The sequence below is a fragment of the Callospermophilus lateralis genome, chromosome 1 (genome assembly GCF_048772815.1).
Source record: "Callospermophilus lateralis isolate mCalLat2 chromosome 1, mCalLat2.hap1, whole genome shotgun sequence".
NCBI lineage: Eukaryota > Metazoa > Chordata > Mammalia > Rodentia > Sciuridae > Callospermophilus > Callospermophilus lateralis.
In genome coordinates, this window is record NC_135305.1 from 15,137,990 (window position 1) to 15,156,999 (window position 19,010).

Below are 19,010 nucleotides of genomic sequence, written 5' to 3' on the forward strand. Positions count from 1 at the left end.
TGAGACCCACGTCTAGTCAGTTTTTAAAGTCACATGAAAGCTCATATGTTTTATGGATCTTTACATATATAGTTTTAGCATGCATATATGATTGGCTGACCTGAAGCTACTTGGAATCCTTGTTCTGTAGTTTTATTTTATTGCCTCTTGATAGGAAGACCTCTACTAGATTGTTAATCGATTATCATCAAATAAAATAGCATTATCAGATGCCAAAGTAATACATCCTTCTCCTTCAGATCTTTTTTTCTTAAATAAAGTCAATTTCTCAACATCTGTCAAGATTTCCATATGCCCTTCTATTTTAAAAAGTAATTAAAAAAATTTGCAGTATTTTAGTACTTGATAAGTAAATGTTCCGGATAATGAGTATTACTTAATGTATGTTGAATATCTCAGATCCTGCTAATTCCATGTAAATTTGGTATATATACAGTTGTTGACTTTGCCTTTGTTCACATGCCAGTGAAAAGGCAGCTGATCAACAGGAATGGAAGAAATGGTGCTGTGGACAGTGCCTCATGAGAGAAACAGACAGTAGGAAAGCCCTGTTTATAATAAGCTCGTTAAATTCACGTCTGTGGGAATGCATTTTAGGGATTGGAGAATTATCTTTTTGTTTTCTGTTGAGAGAACTAATGCAAAAGGAGAAGTAAAGGTTTCTTAACAGCTTACTTGAGGTTTGAAGGTTGTTTTCTAGAAAGAAATGTAGTTAATTCACTCAAGTAAGGAATATAAATATAATCATCTTCAATAAATACCAGACATTTTAAGAAATACCTCAGTCTGTGTCTTGGTTAATTATGGAGAAAGATGGGAAAGATGAGGAGAAAATGAAAGTAGAGAAAAAGTAGGCTAGGGCAGGAAAGACCAAGTGGTATTGTGAAGCAAGGTAGACTTTGGAAACTACTTGCCACCTTGTTCATAAAGTTCTAATGCTTTTTTTTTTTTCTTCCATCCTTTGTCTTCTTCATCAGGGTTTTTTACAAGTGTGAAATCAGAACTCAGGAATAGATCATCAGAATATTCTGATATTTCCGATTCAGAAGACTCTGGAGCTGATTGCACTGCACTGGTATGCCTGAAACCCTGTGACGTCCGTCATTTGATGAGAGATAAGCATCCATGGATCTTCACCTAGGAGGAAATAATAGCCCATCAAATAATAGCCCATCCCAAAGCTTGTCTGTCTGACCTATGCAATACAGGGTCTTCCTATAGTTATTTTATACACACATATTCTATGACTATCCAGCTTTTGTCCAGTTTTGAAAGGGTAGATGACTTCACTGCCTATATTATTCTTAGATTGATTGTATTTTTCACAAATATATTTTATATTTTATTATTCCTTAAAATCGATATAGTGTGTTTTTAAATTTAGGTTGTATGTTACCATAGTTACTTGGAGATTTCACTTTTTTTATATGAAACATTGAAGTAATTCTGTGGTAATTAAGATTTTAAAAAAAAAGATTCTAACTTTCTCTGGATGGATGAAGTCTTTTTTGATTAGTTTGTACAACCTTGATCAATTTCTTAAATAACTTTGTTTCCATTTAATTATTTATGATCTCAGAAAATTAATTTTACCACTGAAGAGTCCGAAAGTTCAGGTGATGAAAAGAAACAAGAAATAACATCAAATTTTAAGGAGGAATCTAATGGGATGAGGAACTTCCTACAAAAGAGTCAGAAGCCATCTAGAAGTGAAATTCCAATTAAAAGGTGGGCTTGCTGATGGTAGTATTTGTTTTACATTGTGATATAAACACAATGAAGACTTTTATTATTTAAAGTTTTTTTTAACTTATATATTTCATCAGAAAACATATTCTTTTCTGTTTGGATGACCTTCTCCTTAGGGAATGTCCTACCTCGACAAGCACAGAGGAAGAAGCTATTCAGGGCATGCTGTCTATGGCAGGGTTGCGCTATTCCACATGTTTACAAAGGCAGATGCAAAGCACAGACTGCAGTGGTGAGAAGAACTCTCTCCAGGATCCTAACAGCTGCCATAGCAGTAACCATGAAGTTAGGCAGTTGTATCGCTATGATAAACCAGTAGAATATGGTAAGAAACATAAATTATTAAGTCTCTGAAAATATATGATCCCCAATTTAATAGCTCTATAATCCTAGTTTAGGTTAGAGATTATATGAATAAAGACTATTTGTTACACATCTTTAGTTTGACATGGTGTTAAGAAAATTCACTAAAAAAATATATAGCACTGACAGACAAATCATGTAATATGTGAGCATAAGAACACAAAATATGAATGACCCAGGTCTGAGAATTGCTTTCACTGGCACAACTTTGCTGTTGCTCTTGCAAGACTGGAGTTTCCTTTTCACCACTGTTAGGTTGACCGGTTGGAAGGAATGTTTTGGTCTCTTAAATGGTCTGCTTAACTAAAACAGTCAACCTTTTTTTTTCCTTTTATGAGAGGGAAAACAAGTTTTGAACTGTTTCTAATTGAGGATATTCTTTCTCCTCCTCAAAAAGGAAGAATTAGGAAAGAGTAGACTTAATGGCATGTCAGTGATGCCACCTAGTGTTTTCTTCTCTGTACCTCCAGAGAAAAATTTTGTTTGCCAAAAAATCTGAGAAGGCTTTGGGAGAACACAGTACTTCATTAAGATTGAATGCCAGTGGTGTTCAGTCCACATAAGTAAGAGTCAGCCGTGGACCAGGAGTTTGATATTCATTTCATTTATGGGATAGGTAATATTGATCCCATTTTACAGAGAAAAGAAATAAGATTTATTGAAGTTACTTGTTTGTGTGTGGTATTGGGAATTGAACTCAGGGGTGCTCTACCACTTATTTTAAGATAGGGTCTCACAAAGTTGCCCAGGCTGGCTGGCCTTGAACTATTGCCTCAACCTCCCAAGTAACTGGTATTGGGCTGTGGATATAGCTCAGTGGTGGAGCACTTGTCTAACACGCACGAGGCCCTGGGTTTTATCCCCAGTCCTGACAAAACAAAAAGTAAATGTAAAACAGACCAAATCTGAAATTACAGGCATGCACCACTGCACCTGCCTTAGTGAACTTATTTTAACTTGCTCATACTTTACATATACATAGATAGCTATTATTCAGAGCTATTATAATTTGAACTTAGTATTTTCTGATCCCAAAGTCATTGAAGGTTAAATAGTGTGCCTAAAGTATATTTGGTACTGTAAAAACTCATATTTAAATCTGGGTTTTTCTGTCCTTCCACTGCTCCATTTTTGTCTTCTTATAATCTGATTGGTCCTTTAAAAAGAAAGCTCTTTTTATGGAAATAGCTACAAAGTTCAAGCAAACACGTGCCTTTAATTCTGTATGGGAAAACATACCATTTTTAGAGAGTATATTACATTTGGTTTTACGTCAACAATATGTGGCCATAGGTGTTCTAGCATCTGACATAAAACCTGTCATATAAAGAGTCTTTGAGAGAACTGAAAAAAGTAGTAACAAGTTTGGTTGTAAGCTGATAACTTTTGTTTTTGTTTTGAGAGGGAAAAAGTGTAGCAAAAGTGAAGGTATATGAATAAATGTCTAAAGAATTAACAAAATGGTAAGCTAATTTTGTTCTTTAAAATCAAGTTTGTACAAAGATAATTCAATTAAAACTTCTCCCTAGGATACCATGTCAAGACTGAAGATCAAGACTTGAGGACTTCTTCCTGGGTTAAACAATTTGATAGAACTTCCAGATTTAATCCTCAGGTATATTTCAAGGTTGAAACATTAAAAGGAGATTTAAAATCATCATTATTTTGATTTCTTTTCTAAAACTGTAACTGGTTATTAACTACGACCTCTAGGAAGCCAAAGAATGGCAGTTACATGCACATTTGAACAACTGTCCATTTTTAGAGATTCTGCTGTGATGCCTGATGCTTCAAGGCTTAAAGACAGAATGTGATATGTGATATGGAAAAGAGTAATTTTTTCAAGAAAGAGTTGAAACCGTTGGCAGCAAACACCTGTAAGGTTTTATCTGGTTAGAGTGAAAAATGAGGAAAAGAGCATCCATCTCTTTTTCATCTCTGATATTGTCTCTTAAACATTTTGATACTAAATTTCTTTCAGGATTTGATGAAAGTTACAGATTATCTTTCCCAAAAAAATATTTAATTGACTTTTGCTTACATTTGCTAAATGGTGCGTGCTGCCATCACCAAATCTCCATTGACTACAAATTTAAAACCTCTGCTCTAAGAAACTAGATATTTTAGGATCTCAGCATATGTGTGCTTATACCATATAGAATGAACCCCAAACAGCATTAAAACAAACAAACAAACAACAACAACAACAACAAAAAAAAAAAAACTAAAACTACAGTCACATCAAACAAAGAACCTTTTGCGGCAAGCCTTAGAAAATGGCAGCCAGAGAAAGAATCAGTGTTATCATGCAGTGGAGTGGGGCCCCTAAAACTCCCCAACCCCAAGCATACTTAAGAAGGAAAGTAAAGCAAGCAAATGCAGAAATACTGTCATTTCTCTCTTGTTTAAAAAAAAACACTTTGAGGGGGAGTGGTGAGAGGAGGGGAGCTGAGTAGGCAGTTTAAGAAAGAGGAAAGGAGACTCTCATGAATAAAGATTAGTGTTGTACTGATAGACCTCAGCAGGACAGGAAGTGTCTTCCAGAGCCTTGGGTTGAGTTGGAGGGGGAGATGTATGTGTCTGCACAGAAAAGGCAGTAAGACTCTGCCTCCATGAATTCAATATTTTGATATCTGAGTAGTGGAATTATGGGTGGTTTTCTTTTCTTGGCTTGGCTTATCTGGATTTTCTAAATTTTAGTACTTTTGCAATAAGAAAAAGTCAGGTTTTTTGTGGCAGTGTTTTTTTGTGATGCTGGGCCTTGCACATGCAAGGCAAGTGCTGTACCCCAAGTTTTTTTTTTTTTTAAACAAGGCTTTGTGCAATCTAGTTCTTTGAGCAGACGGATATGCTCCAGAGTCAAAGGTCAAGTAAGAAATTTCTTACCGGTTACAGTTCACTTTTTCAGTGTGTGATTTTGTAGTTGCTGGGTATACAGTTTGTTACTTACTAACATCAGAGGGATTTAGAATTAAAAATAATCTATTAAAAAATTAAAAGTAAGCTATTATTTAAATCTGGCTTTTGTGTTTTGTATTGTCTTTGAAAATAAATGAAGAAGCAGAGGGCATATGATTAGCAAGATCACAGTAGAGCAAATCAAATTTCTTTTGTCTATAATCTAGAGAGATATTATAATGGCATGTTAAATTATAGGATTATGGTCTAGAATATTTGTTATACTAATTTACAGCAATTCTGTATTTAATACTACTTTTGAAACTTATTTGATCAATGCAGAGTCAGATCAAATGCTTTTCACATTTCTTTCATACACATGCATGCATAATTAAAGCTAGTTTCTGAAACATCACACTGCAGGGTACTCTTCATGGCCAGTCTGTTCCTTTCTCCAGCTGGTCATGACCTTCTTAGTTAATTTCAAGACTCATTAGTTAGGAGTGTCTACCTGCTTGAAGATTAACTCAATAGTCTTGAGAGACTTACAGAGGAATTATAGTCAAATAAAAAATAGGCTTGGGGTTCTGGAATTAGGGATTTTTCTAGCAAACAAATACAGTGTAGATGAACCTTACAGAGGTTAAAGTCCTTTTTTTTTTTTTTTTTTGTGGTACCGGGTATTGAACTCAGGCACTCAAAGTTAAGTTCCAAAAATATAGCACATTACATCATGAGAGTTTTGTGGAAGCTGTGATGTGCTAAGGAAATGGTTGGGTCTCTGTGTCCCATCTTGTATCCCCCATGGCTCATGGAATGGCAGCAGACACCTCTGTTATCCCTCCCTCCCTCCTCCCCCTCTTCTTGACTTAGTTATGATGCAACTTCAAGACCTGGATTCTTCTGAACTATTAGATTTATTATGGATGAGATGACCATCATGAAGGGTGGTCATCTGTAGCTAATACATTAAGAAAACTAAAATTTAGTAGTTTGTTTCTTCTCTCTCTTAACTTTGCTAATGTAGAGTTTGAATACCTCACTTATCATAAACCCTAAAAATTCAGCTTTGTTTCCTTTTTTTTCCAGGACCTAAGCAGAAGCCAGAAATGCATCAAAAAGGAAGGTTCATCAGAAACCAGTCAGAAGGTGCAAAGTAGGAATTATATGGAGAGCAGTGGCTCAGGTCTTCAGAATGGAAAGTACATGCAGAATTCCAGCTTGCTTTCAGGGTCATGCCAGATGAGTAATGGCAGCCTAAGCCCAGAAAGGCCAGTTGGTGAAACTTCCTTTTCAGTGCCCCTTCACCCCACCAAGAGACCTGCATCAAATCCACCACCTATCAGCAACCAGGCAACAAAAGGTAAATTTTAAATATTTGCAGATTAAGTATATTTCTGACTGTGTTTGGCAGTAATGGCATTGTTACTTCATTCAAGATGCTCACTATCTCATGAATTTTGACAGCTCTGTAATAGTATGCTCAAGCTATTGTGGGAACAAAGAAGGAAGTTACCTGGCCAACCCTGAGGATCAGGAGGAGGCAGACCCTAAAAGTAGATGATAAGGAGTTAACCAAGCTGAATTGGGGAATAGATAGAATAGACAGAAAGGAAGGCTGAGGAGAGAGCATGACCTAAGGTACCCAAGGAAGAGCAGTTTGTGAGGTTTCGGTGAAATTGCAGTACATTTTGAGGCTGAAAACCATAGTTTGTTTAGAAAGAGGTTAGTCTTTACCCCAGTATGATGAGGGGGAAGAGTTTTAAACAGTGTAAGTCCATGGACTGGAGTCGTGGCTGAGTGGTAAAGCACTTGCATAGCAGGCATGAGCCACTGGGTTTTATCCCTGACACCACATAAAAAACAACAACAACAAAAAAACCCAGTTGAAGTCCAAAAGTGTGGCTTGGTGTAGTCAAATGCCTAATGGGCTTGCTTACTGTAAAATTCTCTTTAAGTCTTTCTGTGCTGTCTGGTGAGTATGCTTTTCATTGTTGTTGCTGTTTTATAGGTAAACGTCCTAAAAAAGGAATGGCAACAGCCAAACAACGTCTTGGAAAGATCCTTAAGTTGAACAGAAATGGCCATGCACGTTTCTTTGTGTGACAGAGCCACTGTTGCAGCCACTCTTCACTTTGGAGACCAGTCTTGGGGTGCAGAAGCCTGGAGCTTCCACCACCCCCTGCCTGGAACATTTGCGTGTACAGTAAGAACACTGCCCGAAGAACAGAATGAACCTGATGCTGCATTTTCACTGTGCCACACCCACTCAGCAATAACCCTTTGGACCTGGTGGGGGAGAGGAAGAAGGAGGGTAGAACCTTAAAAAGAGACCTTGAACTGGAAAGGGTCTCTTGTCAGGGCTTGAATTTCATTTTGTTGTTGGTAGTGTCTTGTTTTATTTTCAGTAGTAGGGTAAAGAATTATCAATAATTTATTTAACAGATTTTTTTAAAGTTAACAGCTTTTAAATTCTTTCTTTTTTAAAGCTATTTATTTGGAAGATTTCTGGAGAAATATCTCACTAATTTAGATTTAAGAATGTGAAGGTTTTTAAATTATTTTTGATAGTGTGTGTGTTACATGTGGGAAAGAACCACGGTAACAGTAACTAGTCTGGACTCTTAAATTTGATATTCAGGTTAAAGTCTTAAACAGGGATTTGATGCATTAATTATTTTAAATTAAGATGTATATGAAAATCATTTTATTTTATATATTTCATGTGTTTTTTATAAGCTATTAGCTTCGCTTTTGCTAACATTCAAGGTGCATACTGTTATCCAGGTTGATTCCCTTATACCCCACCTTCCCTCTGCACCCCCCTGTCATTTTGTGATGACTCTTCAAGACTCTTCTCTTTGCAGGGAAATACTTCCATAGCCAATGTGTCAGAACTTCATAAAAGATCCCTCATTTCTCATTTCCTTTGACATTGTGGTTTTCTTCTAAATATAAAGAACTAGGCTTCTTATGTTTTCATTTCTGCTGATGATATCTGGGTCCCAAAGAGAACAGCTTTAATATCTTTTTCCTACTTGTGCGGAAAGTATTATAAGTTTGGTTAAATAGTCATGTATGTATTTTTTCCAAATACATTTGTAACTACAGAGGGCCTTCTTCCTACTGTCGGTGTTGGAGGACAGGGCCAACGCCTGCTGCAAGGTTATATCTCATGATGCTTTTATTCTTTACATCCAATTTGTTGAAAAGTATGAATTGATGTAGGATATACAAATCTGCATAATAAGTCGTAATATAATAGGATTATACTATATTAAGTTGTATAGATGCAAGCATGTTGGAGTAGATCGTGTGTGTGTGTGTGTGTGTGTGTGTGTGTGTTTGTGTTTACTTTTTCTTAACCTTGTGCATAATTATTTCATATATGGATTTGGAGTAAAATGGGTGCTTCTTTTTGCAGTTTCTTCCATATATCTTAACTTGACCAGTGTATACTTAGGTTAACTATCTGGTTGAACTTTAAGGTAATCATTTATCTCCTTTATGTACAATTTTTACTAAATATTAGTTTTCAGTTGCTTATCAGAGTTTCTGGTTTCCCTTCCCTACCCCCACCCCCATCCATGGTATAAAAATAAATGATTTCTAGGGGTGAAGTGGAACTATTCCTAAGTCTGACAATATAGCATTTTACAAATTTCTACAAAGACAATATAGGCAAATAGGCTGGAATTTATTTTTATGGAGAAGAAATATGGCCATACTATGGATTTGTCTTTTTTTTTTTTTTTTTTTTTTTTAATAAGCAAGGTAGCAGGACTTTTCTGTATTAAGTATCACTTAAGTTATTAAGAAAAAAAACTATACCATTATCTTTCATGGTTGTATTCAAATGTGTATTTCCAAAGAGAAATATTTCTTACTCTGTCTCCATTCCAGTATTTCATGAGATAACTATGAAATAACTTCTGAGTTGGCCTTTTTGGTCCAGAGTGTCTGGGCCAGAGTCTGAATCTTATCTGGATGTCCAGGAAAATAATTTTTATGGAAATCCTTAAAATTTGTAGACAACCTACTTAAAACCCTGTCTGTAGAATACCTAACTAGTGGAGAGATGGCTGTAGTCAACCATTGGCTGGTCATCATATATCAAGATGCAAAAATCTGGGTTTGATTGATTCTCTCACCTTTCTCCACAGTATATCTCTATATACTTGTGTGTCTTGGTTTTTTATAGACCCTGTTTTGATGTTATAGTATACATATTTTTATTTTGGTTTAAGAAATAGGACTATAATTTCTTTTTCCAGTTACATCATGATCTGGATTTTTTTCTTTATAATTTTCACAACTTATTTTTAATTACTTTTTTCTTTAGCCGTAAAAATTGAGAAAAAACATAATTTATTTTTAAAGAAAAAAATCGTGGCCACTATCCACCCTGTGTCCTTAGATCAATAAACACTAATTCTGAGTAGCAAATATGTGGAATTTTTAAGTGAAAGTACTGTGGATTTGTTTTTGGCAGTTTTAGCTCACTAACTGGCTAAGTTCCAAAACTTTCATCAAGGTCATATAACCACTATAAGAGAATACATGTATCTTTTTTTCTGAATTGGTAAAAATTCAGCCACCCATCCAGTGACTTTTCTAATCAAACCTCTTATAAAGTTACTGCTATGATGCATTCCTTTATCTCTTGGAACTGACTGAACTTTGAGGTAATGACTGCCGGTTTCTGGGCTCAACAGTAACATAAGTAACCTTTAGTGTTTATCTTAGTTTTGTTTATGATCAGTATACCACAGTTTAGACAGGAAGACAGCATTTAGTTAGTTGTAAGCAAATACAAATATGTAAAATCAAGAATTAATGATTTAATGTATGCAACTTAACAGTAGTAGTAATTTTTCTATATTGATAGTAATTTTCCTATATTGATTCTTAACTTGGGATCCACTGTACTGTAATTTACATCATCACACAATATTATGCTCCCCAGTACTGACGAGTGATGTAAACAATACAAAGCTGGCAGTTTATAGTAATCCAGTGTCTTAGGAATACATTTGAACTTCATAAGTATCAGTTCTTTCTGAAGCATACAAAATTGAACATTAAGACTGAAATCATAAACTCAGAGAGGAAACAAGCTCATCTTTATCACTAGTTAAATACTTAACTTGAATGTTCTATTTTTAACAACCCTAAGTATTGCCTTTTCATTGTACTCTACTGTATGTATTCATATGGGATCAGCAGGTATTTATCAAACATTTACTGTGTGCCTCGCACTATTTAGTATGGTAGGGTAATATCAAGTTGCAGTTGTAGTCTTTGCCCAAGAAATTGTCTTCTCCAGGAACTTAGCAGTACTGTTTTCACTTTTAGGCAAACTTCAGCAAAAGAGGGCTCATTCATTAAAAAAAAAAAAGTAGCTTATCTCTATTAGTTTCAATTGAGATATCCCACTGTAGAAGTAAAATCGACCTGAGTTTTTTAAGAAACATTTCAAAAGTTAGTTAATAATGTTGGTAACATAAAGATGTGAAATGATGTGGAAGAAAGCAAAAGGTCCTGAGTTTTGGTCTAAGTTCTGCTTCTGATGTGTCAGCTCTTGACCTTAAATAAGTCACTTAGCCTTTCTAGTCTTAGTTGTCTTATTTGTAAATTTGGATGAAAATGCTTATTATAATAATTACTGAAGAAAAACATTCCTTAATCTATTAATACTTCATATTTACAGAGAATTGATCATTATTTAAGTTTCAACTCGTAATGAATGCATCTTTATATACATTTTTAAATGAAAACTGTTGTTTCTTATCAAATATATGCTATCTAAAAAAATCTGAAGATTCTCTAACAAGGTGCTGAATTACAGTTAGATCCTGTGCTTGAGGTGAAAGAAAAAGAGGTGAGCTAGTTTATGGATAGGAAAGTGAGAGAGTTTATTCTCAAGTTCATGAAGATGATGTAAAATGATTAAAAGATACCTTTAGATTTTAGTACTGCTTTCCAGATTTGGCATACTTTTGAGGTGCTGGAGAAAAATGGAATAAGTTATGGAATTAAAAATTATTTAGCAACTACCCTTGGGACTGGTAGAAAGACGGAACTCTTCAGACAGGTGCAGGTTGGGTGACAGTTGCCTGGGTAAACAAAGAAATCTTTGGAATAGTGCAGGAAAGGAGACTGACTATGTCTTCTACAGAAAATAATCTGCTTGTTTCAAAAGATGCTTTCTAAAATGGTAAGGCTTCGGAGAGTTTATGGGAATGATTGCATGGCCCAGTATGCTACTGCTAGAAATCACTGTTACAACAAATAAGCATTTTTAGTTTTTGCATGGGACAGAAAAGGCCTTTCATAATATAAACATCTTTCAGAAATTCATCCTTCTCATTAAATATTGACCTAATTTCTCCTTATATACAGAAAAGCTCTTGCCTAGTATGTGCAAGGCCCTTGGTTAGATCCCCTGCACTTCAAAAGAGAGAGAAGCGAAGTCTCCCTAGTCCTTTCCTGATGTCCTACACCTTCACTCAAAGTGATCTTGAGGGTGAGCGTCTTGTATCTTTAGCCTAGGAAAGCCAGTGAAAAAGGAGACAAATGTACACCTGACAGGGCAGTGATTTGCTTGGGTCACAGGGTGAATCTGCTTGGGATCTATAGAATAAAACCTTGCTTCCTAAAACAGCTCCTGTTCTGTGACACTGCAGCCTCTGCTTGCCTTGCCGTAGATGATGTTCATATGCTCGAGGTCAGATGGAAAGGAAGGGGAGAAATTACTATACTTATTACTAAATTGCTGTTGAGTGTAATGTCAACTTAGTACTACAGCCTTACTAAAAACCCTTCCCTTATTTTAAGTTGTTTCTCAGTGAGCATGTCATAAGTCAAAGAAATACTTGATATTACATAAACAGTTTTAAGATCATCCAGAACAAATGCATATTTCCAAAGCAGTTAACTTATTGTGATGGACTGGTTTTATTCCTCTGTAGAAATTTTTCCTTCTTTAGTTGGGAGGAGGAAATAATACTGAGTTGAGAGACCCTTAGATTCCGCCTCTTGCCTTTGGTGCCCCTTCTTGTGTCTTAAGACTTTGTCTTAATAAGTGCAACATTACATTTTTGTTAAAACCTTTTTAAAACTGTATTCAATGATTCTTCCAACAAGTTTATCTGCTCTGCACTATTTCACTAATATACCCTGGCTACCACGTAGCCCTTGACCTCCAAGTAGTTTACCTATGCAAAACATGACCTTCTGAATTCACTTTTCTTTATTTCAGAAAGCACTCATAAACAGAACTTCCTTTAAAAACAAACAAACAAACTTATTTTCAACCAGTTTTATTTTGGCCATTTCTTTTCCAAAATATAAGCTATTTCCCCCTAAGGTTTTTCACCAAAACAATGGTCATTAAGTGCTAGGATATATAATATTTTGCAGTAATAAAATAACCCAGGCATACTCTTATATTTATTTGGTGGATTTTGGTTGGTAAAAATTACCAGCATTAAATGTAATATATAATGAGGAGTTGATTCCTTGCCTAGAATCATTTCTTCCCTCTAAGATTCAAAAGTAACGTTTTATTTTTTACAAAGCATACATATAACTTCCACACTATAGTCAGGGACCTGAGGTGTAACTTAACTAAGTGAACCCCAAGGTTATTTTATCTTATAAAAGAAACCTAAACCAAACTAAGGGCCTTACAGTTTATGGTTAGACTGAATCAAAAGCTACAGCCTCAGTTTTTCCACAAACAGCTTCTGGCTGCAAAGCAAGTCGTGCAGTTATTAGGCATGGAGTAGCACCGATCAGGAAATGCACGAGCATCTTTGCAGATTGTATTTCCTTCGGAAAAGACTTTTCTACTTTTAATATAAATTAAGCCATAACAGTTTCATGCTGTGGAAAGAGGGTGAAAAGGTTCATTTTAAGAGATTATATAGTATGAATTTTCACATTTACTGTGAAATGTCTAACTTTGCCAGTGCTTCAGCAAGTTTTCTTTTGGGGGAATGTTGGAGGGTGGTGATGGGGAGGGGTAGTATTGGTTTTGGGGGTTTTAACTCTGTGAAATTTGAAAAGGGGACAGTTGTTGGCTATGGTACTTACTAGTTTTGTAGTAATGTTTTGCTAGCCTGACTGACTTTCCTTACTGGTTTTTATGTCTGCGGTCCCAGGTGACTGTTACCCTTCTTGTCTTGAGTGTCTGCGGAGTAGTGTCTTGTCTATGTGTGTAGGCAGCCAATGTGTGTGCACATGTGTGTCCTTGGAATACAGAAGCACACTGTGTGACAGTGAAATGGGGTGTGGCTGGGGAGTTGGATGCGGAAGCTTTAAGAGCATTTTTTTTCGATTCATAACAGTATTTCCCATCTTTTGCCTGCAGGCAGGGAAAGTGTACAGTATTTATTTTGTTTCTGTTTTACTCTGAATTTGTAAGTCTTTAAGTAGCTCACATTGATTATTATAGGGGAAGCAGTGACTTGTTTAAAGTTGTATTTGGTATTCTTACTTTCCAATTTCTGTATTTTAAAATATTAAAATTAAAATTGTATTACTTCTGTTTTGATTTTTTAGCACTCAGTGTATTTTTTGCTCATTTTGTTTGAAAGTATAAATTTCAAAAGTTGTGTAAAATATGTCTCTGAAAGAAAAAAAATCCAAATTCTATATCCAATTATGACTTTCTGTTCCCTTTTTCTTATTGAAATCTCAGGAAATTATTTAAGAATGTGAAAAACTGTTCCTTACTTCCTCTGAAAATTTAAATGTGAAAAATAATGTGTTTTATTATTTTAGTAGATGTTTTTCTGGAGAAGTGTGATGGCTGAAAGAGAAGGATGATCGGCAAGATGAGGCTGAGATGCAGACATGGATGTGGGTGTTTATAGATGAACACTTCTGAGCACTCATTGACCCCAACCTGGGTACCTGTAGTGTACCATGCACTGCTCTAGCACTTGTGAGCATAACAAGCCCAAGCCTTGTGTGAAATGGAAATGGCAAAGGATAACCAGGAGCCATGGTGGCCTGGCTGTCTCACGAAGGGGAGAGGGTAAGTGTAGGTGCAATGAGGAGGATGAGTTCAGTTTTGGATCTAAGGCCTAAGAGAGATCAGGGATGGTATGAATGGGGATAAGCTCTAACCTTGCAGGAATCGAGAGGAGCCATGGGCTTAGGGGGAAGGGATGCTGGGGCAGCACTTCATAGGCAGCAGGGAAGCCTTGGATGAAGACAGTTAATGGGTAGCAGAAGCACCAGAGACTGTGGCTCCCCTTCTCCCTACTACCAAAAAATTGTGATGCCAGAGCATGGTAGCTGCTGTCTTTGTCGTCATACCAAAAGCAGTCTGTGCTGCCTCTTTCTTGACTGACCTGCTTTTATACAACTAGTGGGAGACTAAACTGAGCAAATCTGTTCTTTTGAGAAATTCCACATGTACTATTTTAGGTCTGTGGGATGTTTACCCTTCAAGTTTACCTTTGAGTCATTAGCACCCCCTCTCATTTAGACTCTTAGCTTGGTTTTATATTTCCATCAGTGGGGCTAAGAAATACCTTGTTGTGGGCTGTACGTGTTAACACCCTCTTGTTTTAGAGTAGAAAGAATCCCGTGCTTTGCTTCAGACAGGGTGTGGACTAGAACCCTCATTCTCTTATTCCACTGGAGTTCTTGCTAGATACAAAAAATACTTGTGTTCTTCCTTTGTGGCCCAGTGAAGTCAGCACTACTGCTAGGTGAAACTAAGATGCAGAGAGAGTAAATAACATGTCCAGGTTCTTCTACTAAGTAAAACAGATTTAAGTTGGAAGTCTATTCAGTTCTAATGGCCTTACTATTTTATCTGAATTGTTTTTCTCTAATTATTTTTAGCTATATACTTTTAAGCATTAAGGAGGAATAGCTGGTCCTTGACTGTATCCTAAACATTTCTTTGTAGACTCCACCTGTTTTGGATTAAAATATTTTTCTTGTGGAAGTTTTTTGTCACTTGACACTACAGAGTCTGTGCTTCCCCAGGAGCTGGTCATACTGGGGAACACCAGTTCTTTTCTAGAACTGAGCTCATTTTCTGATGGAGAATGTAGGCTGTAAATGGGTGACAGGTGGGCTCCACTGTCACAGTACATGAACCAAATGTGGATTTCTGAAGTTCAGAACTAGAGGATGAGCAGAGGCCATCCCCAGTGCCCCCACCACCACTACACCTGGCCTGGCCCTGAGGACCGTCATGACGGCTCCTCCTCCCCTGCCTTCCCACACTGAAGCCAGTTTTTGCCCCTGAGCTCTTATGTGGTAGGAGAAGGAATACCTGCAGCCCCTCACACTGAAGCTCCCCCTCCCAGAGCCTTGCCATCCACACCAACTTCAAGCACTTCTGGGCTCCCATTGTCCCCGCCTCCCTCATTCAGGCTTGTTCCACTCTTTGTCCCCAGAATACTTTCACACTTTTTAAAGTGCTGAGTCTGGAAATTTGTAAATTCATGTTCCTTCCATGCTAGAGTTCGAAAAAGAAAAAAAAAAAAGTCCGAATAGTAATGTGTAAATTCCAAAAAATATTTTTTAAGGCAAATTTTACCAGGGACAGAAGATTCACAGTAACAATAAGAAACCCTGTTTGACCCTCTCCTTTGCTCTTGTTCTAGAAGCTGCCCTACTGCTGTGTTTTTCAAACTTAGTACCACACCACCATCCTTTCACCTGTCATGCAGGACCCACCACTGGACTCCACTTCCCAGACACTTGGCAGGACCTCCAGCAATTTCAGTTTTCTTGTCCAACCCCTGATCTTTGCAGATTTTTCTCTTCCCTGTTTGGACCAGTTGTAGCCTCAACCTCTTCTCTGTACCCTTCTACACCCCCCCTGGGTATCAACTAGACAGCTTCTGTCAGGGCAGGGAAGGGGGCCTCTGACTGCCAAGTTCCTACGTATCCCCGTGGCATCTACTCTGAACTGTGAGTGCTCTTATGGTGTACTTTGGATTACCCCCAAGACCTCCGAGGTCTTGTATGCCAGGCGCTGCTCACTTCCCTGTCTTGAACATTGGCAGCAAGGTGGGGGCAAGCAGGATTTGTTTGGGACGAGCCCTGGGCTCTTATGGGACTCCTCATTCTCACCTGTTAGGCTCCATAGGCTAAGAGCATAGGACGAAGCCCAGTTAAATGGGCTAAATCCTGGCTCTGCCACTTACTAACTGGTCTCGGGGCACTTGCTATGCCTCAGTTTACTCTTTTGTGACATACTTCTCTTCATCACTAAATTGTGGAGGGGATTAAATAAATGAAGACAAGCTGAGCACCCAGGACTGTGCCTGGCATAAGCAGACACCAACTGTTAGCCATCAGAACAACCTCCTTGGCCTTCTGAGTCAGTAGTGCTATATACAGTGCCATGGAGTTCGACCAGGTGCCACCTGCTCTACTGACCAGAGTTACTGCCATGAGTGAATGAGATTAGCCTACAAGCAGGGCATACACAAAAATGAGGAGGGGACAGAATCCTACTGGAGTAGGAAGGCTAAGCCCAAACACAAGTCATGGAAATGTGCAGAAATTTCAGGATATGGGCTAGGGTGCTGAAACATGTTTCAGTTTCTAGAATAACGCACCACAGGTTGTTAAGAATTATTGGTTCCCTCTGGCAGGGAAGGCAGCAGGATAGAGGAGATCATTAAGGTGCAGACTTCCACCCTAGAGTTGCTTTTTTTAAATTCAAATAATATGGCAACTTGTAATTTAAAAAGCAAGTGTGCTTTATGGGTTGTAGGTCCCAGCCCCAAGACACACCAGTAACACCATGATACCTGTGCATGTGCAGTCCCTGAGGAATCCAGCTTTCCTACCCCCACCTGGGCAGCCTGGCAGGATGGGACCACTCAGACTGACCATGGGACAGAGGTGATCACAGAGAGCCTCACTGAGCACCCCTTCCCGCCCCCACTGCTGTGTGTGCTTCCGCTGCTGCACTTCTCACTGTTACTTTTCAACTGTTTGTCCTACCAGCCTGAGTTTAGGGCTAGGACTCCTGTGGATCATCAGCACCTCTCACAGATTTGGTACAGATCTTATTAAAAATATCAAACACATGAATAAACAGTACCATGTGATCCTGACCTCCATCCCCTCCCCTACCCCCCAAAAATGGTTTCTGTTGATTGTCACCACCAACCACAGCCTCACTCCAATTGTCATTGAAGCTCTTAGGCCATCACCAAACTCCTTAATATGGTACATCAACCAGAGGGATTTAGCTGTCAGGGATAGAAAACCCAAAGCACAGATGCTTAAAGATAGAAGGCTGGAGTTAGGCACAAAATTGCCAAGGACTCAGATCCATTTATTTTGCTGGCCTGTCACCCTCAACATATGGCTTCCACCTCATGACCCAAGATGGCTTCTTGGATCTTCCAGCCAGCGATGGGAGGAAGGTGAACTATAATCACTTCATGATTTTTTTCTTGGTACTGAGGATTGAACCCACACTCTTGTGCATGCTGAACATGTGTTGTACCACTGAGTAAACTCCCAATAACTAGCCCCAAGTTATTTATTTGGGAGGAGTTACTGGGTATTGAGCCCAGGGGTGGTTTACCATTGAGCTACACCACAGCCTATTTATTTATTCAATTTATAGCAGGGATTGAACCCAGGGGTGCTTAACCACTGGGCCACATCCCCAGCCCTTTTAATGTTTTATTTTGAGACAGGATCTCACTAAATTGTTTAGAGCCTCACTAGGTTGCTAAAGCTGACTTTGAACTTGTGATCCTCCTGCCTCAGCCTCAGCCTCCTGAGTTGCAGAGCTTACAGCGGTATGCCAGCATGCATGACCTTGTTATTCTTTTTCTGAGTTTCTGATCTTTTCTTATTACATCTAAATAACCTGAGGGCAGGGACCAAAAACACCTTACTCTTAATATTTGTCACTACAGTATCAACTCCCTTCCCTGAAGCTTCACTGGGCAGTGGTTTATCTGGGTTTAAGATGGTTGTCTCACAACCATGACTCAGTCACTCTTTGGCAGGTGCTTCTTATTGCTTCTCTAGGGCACCACATATGTACATCAGATCTCTAGTTTTTCATGACACTACCATGCTCTGGAGATAGTTCCACCACCCCCCATACTGACCTCAGCAGACTGCTGAGTGGGAAAGGCTGTGGGCCGTTAGTGCTCATCATTTGGCTTCCTATGTGCCTCACCCACCCAGAGCTAAGCACTTCAATGGGCATTACCAAAGGCTTGGATATTGAAGAGATTTATGAAAAAAATGTTTAATTTGTCCATTCAATACTATTATTCCTCACAGTCCAAGGGAAAAGAAATCTTTCAGGACTGTAACCTGGGTTTGCTTCTGTTTCAGGACCCACTTTCCCTAAGAAGGGATTTCTTGTTAGCCCGTTATCTGTGGGGGTCCCTTGGAAAACGAACCCTCAAGGTCTGTAATTTCCAAGAGTTTAATAAAAGGACTATTTACAACAAAATACAGGGAAAGCAAAAAGGGGTGGTGAAGCATCCTGAGGCTGGCAGCAAGAAGGAGCTATTGCCTCTCCTGAAGGGCCAAGGAAGGGAGAAGCTACTAGCATAGGAGGCACGGACTCTGACACAGTGTATAACCAGCCACCCGAGGAGAGCCGGGGGAATAAGTTCCTACTGCTTTTGCTGTCCGCACTCCTCCCAGGGCCTCGAGTTGGTGGGTCCCTCTTGGAGATGGACAACTCACAGAGGTCAGCCCTAAGGTACAGAACAGGATGGAGAGCAGAGAGTGGACCTGTAGGAGCAAATGGAAACTGCCTAGCACAAATTCTTTTCAAAATCTTCACACTCATCTTGAGAAAATCAGCTCTTTTTGTAGAGAAGAACCAATGGCACCCTGAGGTACAGCTTTCAATAGCAGGCAATAACTGCCAGCAGCAGTTCTCCCAGAGTCCAAGCTATGCAGTCAAGAATAGCAATTTTTGTGCACCTACCTGTAATCCCAATGACTCAGGAGGCTGAGTCAGGAGGATTTCA

At 38.3% G+C, this 19,010-nt stretch overlaps 1 protein-coding gene across 1 annotated transcript in view; it reads left to right on the forward strand.

The window, feature by feature from the left end:
• Kdm7a (lysine demethylase 7A) overlaps nucleotides 1-13,555 on the forward strand; it is an 80,727-nt gene extending 67,172 nt beyond the window's left edge. The window contains exons 15-20 of the mRNA XM_076832677.2: nucleotides 978-1,075; nucleotides 1,580-1,728; nucleotides 1,866-2,074; nucleotides 3,642-3,727; nucleotides 6,100-6,373; nucleotides 7,022-13,555. Of these exons, the coding sequence (XP_076688792.1) occupies nucleotides 978-1,075; nucleotides 1,580-1,728; nucleotides 1,866-2,074; nucleotides 3,642-3,727; nucleotides 6,100-6,373; nucleotides 7,022-7,116 (911 nt within the window). The 3' untranslated portion in view covers nucleotides 7,117-13,555. The remainder of the gene's footprint in view (nucleotides 1-977; nucleotides 1,076-1,579; nucleotides 1,729-1,865; nucleotides 2,075-3,641; nucleotides 3,728-6,099; nucleotides 6,374-7,021) is intronic.
• Nucleotides 13,556-19,010: the final 5,455 nt, after the last annotated feature.